At 48.5% G+C, this 13,578-nt stretch overlaps 1 protein-coding gene across 1 annotated transcript; it reads right to left on the reverse strand.

The window, feature by feature from the left end:
• Window positions 1–5,928: 5,928 nt before the first annotated feature.
• Window positions 5,929–13,170, reverse strand: CXCL14 (C-X-C motif chemokine ligand 14). The gene is made up of 4 exons (XM_042881675.1): window positions 12,943–13,170; window positions 12,021–12,126; window positions 8,123–8,233; window positions 5,929–6,975 (listed from the first exon to the last, which is right to left on the reverse strand). The coding sequence occupies exons 1-4, from the start codon at window positions 13,004–13,006 to the stop codon at window positions 6,960–6,962; spliced, it is 297 nt and encodes a 98-aa protein (XP_042737609.1). The 5' UTR covers window positions 13,007–13,170; the 3' UTR covers window positions 5,929–6,959.
• Window positions 13,171–13,578: the final 408 nt, after the last annotated feature.

Consider the following 13,578-nt stretch of genomic DNA (forward strand, 5'->3'; position numbering starts at 1 on the left):
CCCAACCCAACCCAACCCAACCCAACCCAACCCAACCCAACCCAACCGCACTTGTTGCACACCCGGTGCTGAGAGTTCAGCTCTTAATTTATGCACCCCTCCCACAACCTCCCCTAGAAAAGGGGCAGAGCCCGACCTTCCCGATTTGTAAGGGCCAGGAACAGCCACACGGTGTCAGTCTCTACCCAGCAGCCGCTCCTCCAGCAGCCCTGCTCTGCGCGCCGTGGATCTGGCGAAAGCCCCGCTGTCTGCTTCAGGTAAGTATGGAAAATCCTTTAAGTTTTTTTTCGAAATGCGAGAAGTTGAAGGTTTTATGACTGCTGATACTTTATGAGCGTTTTAAAATTTCCCTTTGATATCTACTGTGTGGTTCAGCCAAGTTCTTGTTGTTGCTTGTAGTGAATTGTTGAATGTAATGAATTCTACGAAGGATTATCCAAAAGGAAAAAAAAAGATAAGGTGGAAGGCAGATGGGAAGAAAAAAAAGCATTATCAGCTCTACATCTTATTTATGAGTGATGAGTCACTGCAGCAAGTTGCTACAGGGCTCAAGGTCCTGTCCAGCCCCTGGGGCTGTACGCCCAGCTCTTCTCTCCTGTAGACTGTAATGCTGTAATTGCCTTTATAGCAGAGTAGTTAGCATTTGGTCAGCTCTTTGGGTCATCGTGATACAGGATGTGCCTCTGGTAAAGCAGGACAAATGTTTTCCTATGGGAAAGCAACAGCTTTCAATTTGTGTTTCAACTCTGTGCCCCTGAGCTTGCTCTACAGCTCTGGTTGTCAGTTTGTATAAAAGTAATCAAGGCTTTAAGCAGTGAGCCTTTTTGGCAGGTGTGGTTGTGCCCAGGTGCCATTAGGACTGGGAGGAGCTTTTGGGTTGGGACTGGGGCCATCACATCAGCACATGGTCCATACAAAACACTGGAGGACAGATATTGTCACTCTCATCACTACTGATGCTCATTTTGTGTTTTCCTCTCTGTACATCCTATTCTTTCCCCTTATTTAAGAGGCTAGAAGGTTCACAGGCATGATAAATCCAATGAGCCTTTCTCTTCAAAATTCGTGTCCCAGGTGCCTTTGATTCACAGGTGATCCTGATAATCTCCTGCTCTCCATTAACTCTGCAGAGCCTGGGTGGAAGGGAAATCAGACTCCTATGGGCTGGTGGCATTACTTGAGGCCAGGTGTCACCACGTGGTGCTGATTACTGTAGTGAAGAGCTTCATTTCCCTGGCAGACTTTTTCTGCTCCTGTGTAGAAAAAAAGGAGAGGGAACACTCATAGGTTGAATATTGGAGAGGCAACGTTTGGCAAACTGGTTCCTGCTGGGGAGAAGGTGGTGCCTCAGTTGGAGTTACTGGGTCAAGGAGCTCCAGGTGGGATTAGTTTTCCTAATGTGTTTGCAGCAGTGTTAAGTCTTCAGGACTTAGAGAGGAAGCTGAAGTAAATGCCATGGAAAAATGTAAATGGTGTCATGATGGAGGTAATGGAAATGAATGGGCAGTAATGGGGCAACATTCCTGGGGGACAAAGACAAAAAACTTCTGGGAGTAGAAGTGAGCCCAAAATTGCCAAAGTCTCTATTATTATTATTATTTTAAGCCTATGTAGCATTTATTTTCCCTTTTAAGCTTTTTTCTGGGAGACCCTGAGTGTTCAGCTGCAGCACACAGTGCCTGGTAACCCAACAGAGCTGCAATTGGTGGCTCTGCACAGAACCCTGCTTTGCCTTGCAGGTCTCTAACCATGGAATGATGCAGGGATCAGTTGCTTCGGGATCCTTAATTACACACAACAAAGAAAGGCGATTAGAGCTGTTTTGCTTCTGTCATCCAGCAAATCTTGCAAGCCTCCAAACCCTTTTTTTGCTCCAAGATTTACGATGGGAATAAATCATAATTAATTCCTGTAATTATTAGCCTTGAGCAAATGCCAGAAGTTTTCCTTTTTTTTTTTCTTCTTTTCCTTTGGGAGGGGAGAAGAGGATCTGAAGCTCCTCCAGAAAGACCTTGCCAACCCTTTTTGTTTAGTGGGAAGTAAAACAGAAGCCCAGATGTGATGACTGCTCAGGCCTTGGCTGCCTGTCACCCTGTATCACATCATGTCATCCCTCCCCCAAGGCTTCACATGCCTACTTGGAGCAGCTCCTGTTGGGCTGGGTGCCCTCTGCCCAAAGAGCTGATAATGTAAACAGGCAAAAGATGAGAGAAAAATCAAAGGGGAGATGAGTGCTTTGCAGAGGTTGGCAAAAGGATCAGAAATGCAACATGTTGCTTATGCTTCATAAGATAAATGATAGTGCATGTTGCATGTCTGGAAAGCATTCCCTCCAGGGATCTTGGCTTTCTTTTGATGTTTGGATGATGATCTGCTTATACCCAGCAAGAGAGAGCAAGTCATCTTCTTGAGGCATTCAGGATGATAGTGTGCATGTGTGAGCTTTAACTTTGTGTCCCTGTTAGGAAGTCCAGCAGTCAGGTCTAAGGATACAAACCAAGCATGACACCTGGAGAACATCAGCTGGGCTGGGACTGGGGCTGGCTGGGAGTCAGCAGCAGGAGGATGAGGCTGGCATGTGGCCGTGTGGGGCAGAGACCCCTTGTGCTGAAGGTCTGGGGTGCCCTGTGAGGTGGGATGGATGTGGCTCTGCAGGCATGGTGGCAGCCATGTGTCTTGGCCACTGTGCCCTGAGTGTGCACATCCTGAGTTTGCAGGCTAACAACTGTGTGTGAGTGTCCTTGGAGCAGTGTTCCCCAAATCCACCACACAGCAGAACAGCTGTGTTTTCTGTGCTTTAGGGGCTTCCCGTGCTCGGGTAATGCAAGTTTATTTTTGCAGAGCATTCCCATCAGCAGCAGTGCAATGAGCTGGTTTATCCTGCATGCAGCCCTGGGGCTTTGGAGGTATCCCAGGGCTGTCTGAGAGGATTTCAGTTGCCACTAGATGTCCTTTCAGCCCTGCTTTCCTCCAGCACGGGAACTGGAACTGTTGGCTCAGGACAGAAAGTGGTGGCTGCTGGTCACCCCCTCCTCCCCCCCGAATTCTGTCCTGTTTTGTCTCGTGTCCTGCAGGCTAACAGGGGTGAGGGTGCCTGGAGGAGAATCCAAAAATCAACTTGGGTTTTGTGCTGGATGTTAAACGTTTTGGTGCTTCTCGTGAATTGAGAGCTGCTGTGGCACTGCCATCTGGGCAGGGTGCTTAGGCATGGTTGGGTGTCACTAATTGGGATGATGGGCAAGGGGGCAACCATAGGGGAGAAATAAAATCATTAAGGTTGGAAGAGACCATTAGAGAAGAAGAGTCCAGCTGTCAGTACATCACCACCATGTCTACTAAACCATGTTCTGGTTACAGGGATATCTGATGCACCTTTTCTGGGCAAACTGAGCACCTCCCAGGGGCCACTCAGCTCCCAGCAGTCTGGGGTTGGAAGGAACTGGTGAATAACAGTGTTTGACAGAGCAGGCAAGGGCAGTGAAAGCTGCAGAGAGATCCTCAGAAACAGATACAGTTCCATTTGTGTTCACACACCTCCGACAGATGGGAGCAAACAGAACGAGCAGAAATCCCAGCGTGAGTGCTTCAATGGAAATGTTACAGAGTGCTGAAACTGGAAGCCATTCTGAAATGAAGTCAGTGTGGCTGAGACTTGTGAAATAGGCTGCCCAACCCCCTGGATCCAGAACCCAAACTCAGCCACAAGCATTCAGCCTCTTGCCAGAGGTGCTGAGCGGATTGCAGTCAGTGAAGTCTTTGGATGCTGTGCACAGCTGGATCTGATGCTTCATTTTTCAAAGCTGACTTTAGAAGTAAGGAGGGGGAAAGCAGGAAATGTGACTGGTGTTTCTTTAGATTTGATGGGGAGCGTGCTCTGGAAGTGCCTGGGCTCATAGCAGAGCCTGCTGAATCATGCTGGATTGCAGAGGCTGCTCAGCATGTCAAGGCACAGTGACCCTGGACAGGGTGCTGGTTTTATTCTCAATTGCTCCTGTTTCTGCCAATGTGGGTCATGAGGGCCAAGCCTGATGTTTAATTGATTTAGGAGCTCAGGGACATGGCAGCAGCGGGACTGTGGTGTCCCACACACAACATCCAACTGCTGCTGCTTAATAAACTTTTTGTCCATTGCTGGCCTGGACCGTATATGAGCAAGTGAAAGGCAAGTGGTGAAAGGATCTGTATAATATTACTAATCCCATGCAGTGTGCTTGCTGAAGAGGTCCCCCCACACCGTGTCAGCTCACTGCAGCTGCTGGGTTCAGCCTTGTGCTTTTTTTTTTATTTAAATAAAAGCTGGTAAAACTGCTCTTGAACAGGTGATACCCATGGCAGAGGGCAGGGAGAGGTGGGGATGCTGGAGAGCTCCTTATCCCTGTGCTGAGGCCTCACTTTCAGTCCCGAAGGACAAATGTGTAGTTTCTAAATAGGGGAAGGGGATTGGAGTGGGCTCCTCCTTGCAACCTGCTGGGAAAAGAAGCGTAGACCTTGAGGTTGTTGCCAAATCTAGGTGGGGAGATGCATGCAGGTACATATTGACCATTGTCGCATAGATGCCTTAGTCTGAAGAGACCCAGTGGGCATTTCCAGTGTGCACACCTGGTTTCTTTGTGTCTGGCTTTTCCCAGTGGCTTTGGTCTGGCAGACGAACCCAGGGTAAGGTTTGTTTGCACAGACCGTCCTGTGAATGTGAATCACTGTGCTGCATTTTGAGCAACCAGAGCTGTGCGTGGTGTTTCCAGTGGTGCCAACCACTCCTTGTGCAACAGCAGCAATGCTTTTCCAGGAGGATTCATTGCCTGGTGGCTGTTAAATTGGTGTGAACTGTTTCTTGAAGTCTGTCGATGTGTTGAAATGGAGCCTCCTCAAGGCGGAATGGCTGCCTTCACTAAAATGGGAGCTGGGAAATGGCTGGCACAGCCCTGGGTCTGGGTTTGCCCTCAGTGTAAGAGCTCATCCTGAAGTGCTGCCTTGTGGTTGCTGTCCCTGGAGGCTTTATTTTTATTTCTCACGCACCCTGGGGTTTTCCCCAAGCATTTTACTAGGAAGGTGCTGTTGCATCCTTGTGCAAGATAGAGCTGTGAGGTGTCAACATTCCTTTCTCTGTCTCTGCAAGGAATATTAGCACAGTAAATAAACGTGTGCTTTATTTGATGTCTGAACTGGAGAAAACCCTTGAGCTGAGGCCAGGCATTGCCTGGATATGACACGGTTTGCTGGGCTCAGGCAGTGTGGATAATGCTGTAGGAGCTGGGGCTGCTCAGAGCAGGGCTGGCTTTAACACATGTAGAACCTCTGTGTTCTCCTGTTCTACCTGCTGCTTTTCTTTTCAGATCCTCAGGGCTTGAGAATATCACTCTGTTGTGCATTGAGCCCCATGGGGGGTGGGAGATGTGTTGGGTACAAGGTCTGTCCCTTTGGGTAAGGGCTGAAACTGCAAGGAGACAACAGGAGGAGGCTCACAGCCCTTTGGTTACAGCCTTCCCCCATCTAGCTGAGGCATTTTCTAGCTGTATTGTATTCTTTTACATACACCCAGGGTGGCTGGTTTATATTTAACATAACTCTACTATAAGCAGGTGGCACAGCCATTCTTTGTGTAGTGGGATTTCTCAGTATTTAGGTAAACCCCAGATCCTAAAACAAGAAAGGGAATTAAGCAGCAGCAGAACAACTCTCCTAACCCTGCTGTTATTGAGTTGCCCTGATTCTACATCAGCCTCTGATTTTAATGCTTTTCCCTCAGCAAAATTGCCCACTGAAATAAGTGATTGGAAATGGTTGGTGTTCCTGAAGGAAACCTGGGAGCAATGGTCAGATTTTTTTTTTAAATATATTTTTATTACTTTTTCCCATTTGTCTTAGAAAGAAATATGAAACCTGCATGCAACCTTCTAAGTATTTCAAACACTTAAATAGCATATGATAATTTAGCAGTACAGTACATTATACAGAAAGATAGTATAGGGAGACTTCCTATAGTATATTTACAAATGAAAAGGTAGTTTTGTTATCTCATTAAAAAGAGGAACGCTTTGCTTAACATTGAAGTATTACATTCAAAATAATGAATATGTTGTATTGTGACTAAAACATAGGTATTTATATGTTTGCCCTACCATATTTTTCATAAAAAGGTGCCTTTTAAAGGCTTTTTTTGCTACAAATCTAGGAAATCATACACAATAGTCTTGAAGCTGAAAACATCGAGTACTGAAGCCACAAACCTTGTGTGAGAGCTTCAGGTGGAGGAGGAAAAGAAATTAAACAAGTCCTTAGTAACAAAAAAAGACCTAGAAATGCTCTCTAGAGTAGGGAAATGAGATGGGAGGGTGGTACACTTCACCTTGCAGCAAGACCCCAGGTCTGTTAAGGAAGAGGTACATGAGTGGTGCTTGCACTCCTTTGCTGATGAGCCAAGGGACCTCGCTTCTGCACCACAGCCACCACGTGTTGGTGGCACCTCACCCAGCTCCTGTTCTGTCCCAGCACTGCCTCACTGAGGGCTGCCAACGTGACCAACAGCCCCGAGGCTTCCCCACTGCCAAGGGGTGAGGGACGCAGCTGGAGAGTACCTTGCAAACATTGTCTAATGAGCTTATAAAGCTCAGTTGTGATCATAGTGAAGTATGAATGATAACAATTAAAAAAGAAAAAGGCAGGAAACAACAAAACCAAACCTCTTTAAAATCTCAAACATGAGTTGTTGTTGTTGTTGTTGTTGTTTTTCCCCCAACCTCGATATGATGCAGGCAGGTATGAAATCTGAAGTGCAACAGATGCTTGTGAAATCTGGAAGCCTTTTGCACACGGCTATAAAATGTAAAAACTGACCCTTGGTAAAAAGTGCTTTATAATAATATAGAATTTGTCTTATGTCTGTGAGAGAAATAATCTTCTGCAGAGCCCAGTCCTACGCCAGCCAAGGGAGTCCTCTCCATTCCTCATACCGCCGCCTCCTATTCTTCATAAACCCTGCCCAGGAGGAAAGCAGAGAGCAAAATATTTAAACCATGAAGGAAACAACTCCCTTCCAAATAATTAAAACCCGGAAGCCAAAGTGTTAGCCTCTGCTTAAGTAAGTTGGAAAGCTATTGACGTGCTTGGCTGCAGTGAGTGGGACATGCAAGATGGGCAATTCCACATCCAATAGTATTCATTAACCACTGGAGAATCCCTCTCTTATATGCAAGCATGAGGTAGATCATAGTTGTACATCTGTATTAGAATGGATAGTAAGTTAACAGTATGTCATCTTTGGAATAATACCAGGCTCTGTTAGTTTTCCAGCTTACACCCTGAGGAGCAAACCTGGCAGCCTTGTTTGCTGCAAACTCTAACGTGCTCAAGCTCTTTGCGTGAAAATGTCTTACATAGAGCAGGGGCAGTGCTGTTCTGGAGAAGGAATCTGCATTTGTGCTATTTGCCTTTATATTCCCTGCCTTTCCCTTTGGTGTAACTCGGTGGGTTTGGTACAGCTAGCCCCAAGGGCACTGACCAGTTGTTTGCTTAGAGCAAGTCGCTGAAATAAATTGGGCTCTTTGTGTCTGAAATATCTCCTTATTGCACTTAGTTTGGGCTGTGGAGGAGCCTGAGCAGCAGGCAGGAGCTGTGCCAACAAACAAACCTAAGCAACCAACAAAAGCTGATGGCTTGCCATTGGTGATATAGATCTTTGTAAGGGGAAAGGTAGCAGTGCATCTTAGCTTTCCCTGGGAATGATTCATTAGTTAAAACTGGCCAAGGCCTGTGGCATTAAGAGTTGTAGGTTTCGAAGTTTTGCAGCTAAAGTGTGTGGCGTAAAGTAGGGCAGAGTAATCCCAGCTCTGCTGACTGCTTTCCTTACAATTGCATGGAAGTAATTTGGCCTTTCATCTTGGCTTTTTAGCTGTAACGAGGAGGTGAGTGCATGTGAACAGCCAAGATCATCAGTTGACAAAGAGTTCAGCTGAAAATAATGACTATTTATAGTTATAACACCCTAATCCTAAAATAGAAGCAAGGAGTGCATGTGGCAGGAAAGAAATTGCATCATGAGCATCCGTTTCTACTTATAATTTTGGCAATGAAACACATCCCTTGTGCTGGATGCAGCACTGGCAGCGTGCGCCCATTCTCTTACCTGCCCTTCTCTTTCCATACTCGGTACCACTTCAGCAGCCTCACTGTGTTCTGGCGTTTGGGGTTCAGGCAGTGCTGCTGCTCACCTCTCACTTTCGTCCACAGGGTCACGCTGCAAAGGAAGCATGCAAGTTATGGGCACTGCAGACAGCCCCAGCCCATGGCTCTGCCTGCAGGGCACTGCCCAAATTGCTCAGGGCACTTGCCCAGGCAGTGATAGGGCAGCAGGAGGGTTTCCTGCCGTGTTTAATGGCAGCCATCTGAGTTAGAAGAATGTTGGAGCAGATCTTCAGCTGTTATCAATCAGTGCACTTCAGCGCGTTGTCCACAGAGTCAGACTAAGTTGTAACAGATGAAGACATACCTGTTAGTTTTGATCAGTGGGTTTGCTCTGTCTGCCTGTTAAGTATTTCCTTTTGAGTTTAATAGCTGGCTTAATTAAGGCTCATTTGGGCAGCCTTAGGTCTTTGCAGGAGGAGATGGTTCCCTTAGGCTTAACAGTGTTGCATAGGAGGGAAAAAGATCAAACCTGGATTTTTTTTTTTTTTTTCTTTTCCTCTTTAATCAATGATGTTTTAAATGCTTGCACATGGGTGGGTGCCTGCTGAGCCCAGCAGGGCTGGGCCTCCAACCTCCCCTGATTGCAAGCACATCAGTGTGCCCGTGTCAGCAGCGTTCCCTTGGTGTCCCCTCAGTGCCAGGATGAGCCGTGCTGCAAGGCAGAGCTCTGCCTGGCACTCCAGGTTTCTTCCCAGAGAGCTCAGTGATGTTGCCCTGGAGGCTCTGCCTCGGCTGAGGTGATGTGGGAGCTCTGGCACTGCTTCCACAGAGGGTGGCTCTCTGGGAGGTGTGGGCTGTTTGTGCTTCTCAGGGCTCAACACCAAGTGGTTTTTTGGTTTTGTTGTTCATTTGGTGACTGAGGAAACCCTACAGTGTTGTTGTTGTTGTTGTTGTTGTTTTTTACTGGCTTTATTTCATTTTCTGTAAATACCATCCACAAAAAGGAAAGGGTTTCCAGTTTACCCAAGATATTATAATGGGATTAGTCAAATGCTATTAGAAACATGAATAGACGAATAGCAGAAAACCAGAAATATGTGTGTATAATGAGATTCTGGCATGGATTGGTTCAGAAAGGAGCTGAGCATCTCCTGCCACAACGAGAATGCCTTGTGGGCTTTCCCAGCACACCCTCTGCTGCAGTAGGAACCCCCCTGTGGGCAGTGAAACACTGCTTACTGCTGTCTGTTCAGCTGAGAGTCGTGCTGTGTTTCCCATTTCAGTGTTGTACACTGGGCTCAATTTCTTTCTGCTCAATGAACCTTCATTCTTGCTTCCTTTCTGTGCTTTCTCTCCACTGGGTGTAAGCTGAAGTCATAGAAAATAAGGTGTAATTCTCAGGTAGCTCTTTCCCAACACACAGAAGAACACCTGATTGCCTTCTAGAGTCTCTGGGCTGCAGAGGATGGAAGGGGAGGGATCGCTGCTTCAACCTGTGGATCACTGCTGCCATCTCAGCCAGTCCCTGGGCATCAGTACATGAGGGAGGTGGCGAAACCAAGCTCAATGAAGGCACAAAGCATGCAGGTTTTAGAAAGCTTGAGGTTGGCATGAAGTTTCTCCATCCAGAAGCCATCTCCTTGGCTGTACCATCTGCACTGACCCGTGCCAGACCTTGGCTTGAGCTTCTCTTATGACAGAGCACACTGGATATTTCCAGAAAATAGCCAAGCTATGTCACAGGAGGAAAGGAGCTCCTCTGAGAAGCAGCAGTGAGTGAAGGACAACTCTGACCCTGCAGTGCTAGGAAGAGGAGGCAGACAACCTCTCAGTTGTCCATCTGAGAGGTGCACCATACAACAGAGGTTTTTCTTGGCTGAGATGCATTGCTTAGATGACAAGCGTAGGTCTGTGAGACATCCCCGTGGTTCTTGGTGCTGAGGGCACAGCCCTGGGTGGCAGCAGTGTGGAACGCTGGGCGATGCCACCTTGGGGTGCAGGCATGCTGCCAGGCAGGATTTAGTGGCACGTGCTTAGAAAGAGAGACTGTAGAAGCTGAGTTCCTGAGTCCCTAAGGATCTGTCTGGGTGTGCTGCAGGGACAGGCTGAGCAGGATGGATGCTGCAGGTCTCTTAGACCTTCAGAGGTCTCCCTCAGGTGACATCTCTGTATCTGAGGTTCCTTGTGCCAACACCATCCCTGATATATTCACTTCTCCAGCTCTGGGTTAAGCACCAGGTATGTTCCCCTCTTGGAGATGCACAAAAGGGACAGCTGCTTTCAGACAAAGTGTTAAACCTCCCTCTCTTTTTCTTCCAGAGGGGGGAAAGTGCCTCCTACTTGGTGTGCCATGAATCAAGATAGGCTTTAGCCAGGGCTAGGACTCAGTTCAGCTCTCACCCTGCACCACTGCTCTGCTGAGGGGGTCTATGGCCAAAGATGCATTCCTTCCTAAACTGCATCCACACCCCTCATAATCTTCCAGACCTCATTTCTATCATGTTTCGCTTGTATAGGGTACAAGAGCTTTTGAGGAAAGCAGGAGGGGAAAGCAGCTTCATCAACTCATTTTAAGCAATCACCACAGCAACAAACACTGGGCTGCAGGAATTCAGCTCTTCTGTGCCTCGGCCAGAGACTCCCAGATCCCTTGGCTCTGAATATTAATTTGAACTTGTTCAGGCTGCAGCAGGGTGGCTGGGAAGGCAGCGATGGCAGCATGTTACTAGCCCATGGGTGTCTCCAGGAGCATGGGAGAGCGATGGGACAGCTCTGTCCCAGCAGCTGCTGCAGCTCTGTGAGCTTAAATAGCATTGCTTTGCATTTGCATAGCTCTCTGCTGGGACAGCAACCCAGGCACTGGGGATTTCCCAGTTTCCTGATGGAAAAGGAGAAGTTGCATGAATGAAATCTATTCCACACGTGGTGTTCTCCCCTCTGCAGGCTGCCAAGCTTGGCTTGGCTGCTCACAGGGATGCTGGTGTCAATGTGGAGAAGCCTGTTGCAGATTTCCAGTCCTGTGCTACAAAGCTCTGCCCTGGGCAGCATCTCTGCAGGGTAGGCTCAGTTCTGGAGGCATTACCATGGTCGTGCAGGCAGGGTGGGCAGAATGGGACTGGCAGGATGGGGCCCTGGGGATCTTATGGTGCAGGGCAGGATGCTGAGGTCCTTTCTTTGGTTGAGGAGCAAGCACCAGAGTGATCTGGTTTTTTTGTTGCAGTTTGTTGCAGTCTTCTCAGTTACTTTGGTCATTATCCAGCTCCGTGGGCTGGGGTTTCCTGGGCATTGAAAGTTAGTCAAACCAGGGCAGAAAATCCCCTCAGACCACTTGCATTTAAAATGGGGAGGAAGAAAACCATTCCGTTAGAGATGCTGTCAACCCCTGTGGCTGCCTTGCTTTGCTGTGCATCGTTCCGAGGCTTCCAGCAGCATCGCTCAGGGCTGGCAGTGCAGCTCAGAGAAGAGTTCTGTGCTGGCTGATCCCATGCAGCACACGGGGCTGTGGAGGTCTGAGGACTCTGGCTGGGATGAAACTCTGTGCAGAAGCAAATCCTGCTCTTGTTCTCACTTTGCTCAAAAAAACTTTGAATAGTTCTGGATTTTACAGCAAGTGGCTTGCTGTGGTATTGGCCCCTGTTTTCATTCAAGCTTATTCTCCTTTCATTGTTACCTGTTTTGCACATAATCCCTTGAGCAGACAACAGTGTCAAAAACTGATAGCAGAGTTTTTGATCAGAACTACACATTTATTGCATCAGAGACAGCAAGTGACTTTTCCCGGGAGCTGGCATGCCAGAGAATGATAAAAGCAAAGAGCAAAGAACGATCTCATGGTGTAAAGCAATATAATTCAGCTGACAGTGAAACGGAAAGAAAGAAAGAAATGAAGGGAAACTTACATAATCATCTCCTCCACACAAAATGGGTACCTCGGTTTTATTTCCAGCTTCCGTACATTAGAGAATCTTATCTTCGGCCCTTTCCTTGAGCACTTGCACTTCACACCTGGAAGAAAAAGCATTTTCTCACCCTCCTGTGTGCCCAAGTTTTCCCCCCCCCCCCGTGTGCCTGCAGGCTGCAGCCCGCTCCGTCAAGCCCTGATGGGAAAAGCTGCATTTCGTGTTGCTGCTGTGCTTAAAAAGAGTGATGTTTCCTTTGCCACAGGTAGCAGCTCCCCCAAGAATGTATTTTAGAGCAGTTCTGAAGCTCGGTAAATAGGAGAGCTTTGTGAAGCGCACCTGCTGGGATTGGATATAATTGTATTGAGCAGGAGGAAATGGAAATGTAAGAATTCACGTTAAACTGAAAAAGCAAATGCCCTTCGCAGCTTCTTTCTCATTTTGCTCGTGTCTCACTCCCAGTTTGGAGCACTTTCAGTCCTTTTTCTCTCACGGATGCTGCGGTGCATTCGCAGCCAGACAAAAGCTGAGAGTTTCTTTAGCCGCCGGTTTTGTGCTCAGCAGAAAACGCACCCTGGCAAAGGCAGTGGGATTCGTGCACTTCAAACTTGGCTCTGTTTTCCCTGTGCGAATCGCCATTCGTTTTTTGGGGGGGGGAGATTCGCGGTGTGCCCCCAACAGCGAGGGCACGGGGTGCAGCCAGGGCACTGGGTGTGCTAGCAGGATGCGACTTTGTATTATTGCTTTTACCTTTTAAAACCCCAAAATCGCAAGGCTGCTTCGCGCTGTGGAATCAATACTATTATTTGTAGTGACACGCAGGGAACTGTCCTTTTCGGAGGAAAATACGGTGGGGGGGGGGGGGGCCGGCCAACGCACCCTGGAGAGAGCTTTAAACGAGAATAGGCAAAAATCCTCTTACCTTCCGCACTGGCTAAGCACATCGCAATGAACAGCAGAAGCAAGGCTGCCGTCAGGAGCTTCATGGCGAGCCGGCAGGTACCCGAGCGCACGCAGCGGGATTCGGTCTTGCTTTCCCGTCCTCGAGGTGGGAAGGAGCGGCTGCGGGCGGTGCTGCTGCCCGAGCTCTGCCGCGTTCCCCCCCGCTCGTCCCCTTTTAAATGCTCTCCCGCTGCCCGTGCTGCCGCCTCATTAACATGCGGGGCCGTGCGGCTCCCTCCGCTCCGCAGCCCCGGGGGGAGAGGCGGGCGGGCGGTGGGGAGGGACGGGGCGGGCAGGGGGGGAACGCGGCGGCCGCGGCTCCGTTGGGCTTCTGGCGGGCGGCCGCTTTGGGAATGGGGGTCTGAGGGGGCTCACCTGGATGCGGGAGACGCCTCCGATTTGCGGAGAGGAGGGAAATTGGGTGAAGTGGATGGTGAGGTTAACGCCGGGCTCCTGAAGGCGGTGTTAGGTGGGTTTGGCATGTGGGGTATTTCAGGAAATCGGTTTTAGGGTAGCTTGAGCAAATGCTCAAGGAGTTTCTTGCGAAGGTAGCAACAGGCAGAAACTTTGAGGAATATAAGCGTGTTCCCTCTGCCTTGCAGAAGCTGACTCTGAT

This window comes from Lagopus leucura, unplaced genomic scaffold (genome assembly GCF_019238085.1).
Source record: "Lagopus leucura isolate 7727_CA_CO unplaced genomic scaffold, USGS_WTPT01 Super-Scaffold_100030, whole genome shotgun sequence".
NCBI lineage: Eukaryota > Metazoa > Chordata > Aves > Galliformes > Phasianidae > Lagopus > Lagopus leucura.

Excerpts from the sequence above, each read along its gene's own strand:
- CXCL14 (XM_042881675.1), bottom strand. The coding sequence starts at position 13,006 with ATGAAGCTCCTGACGGCAGCCTTGCTTCTGCTGTTCATTGCGATGTGC. Across the intron at positions 12,127-12,942 it reads GTGCTTAGCCAGTGCGGAAG|GTGTGAAGTGCAAGTGCTCA; the intron begins GTAAGAGGATTT and ends TTTTTCTTCCAG. Across the intron at positions 8,234-12,020 it reads TGTGTGGAGGAGATGATTAT|CGTGACCCTGTGGACGAAAG; the intron begins GTAAGTTTCCCT and ends CTTCCTTTGCAG.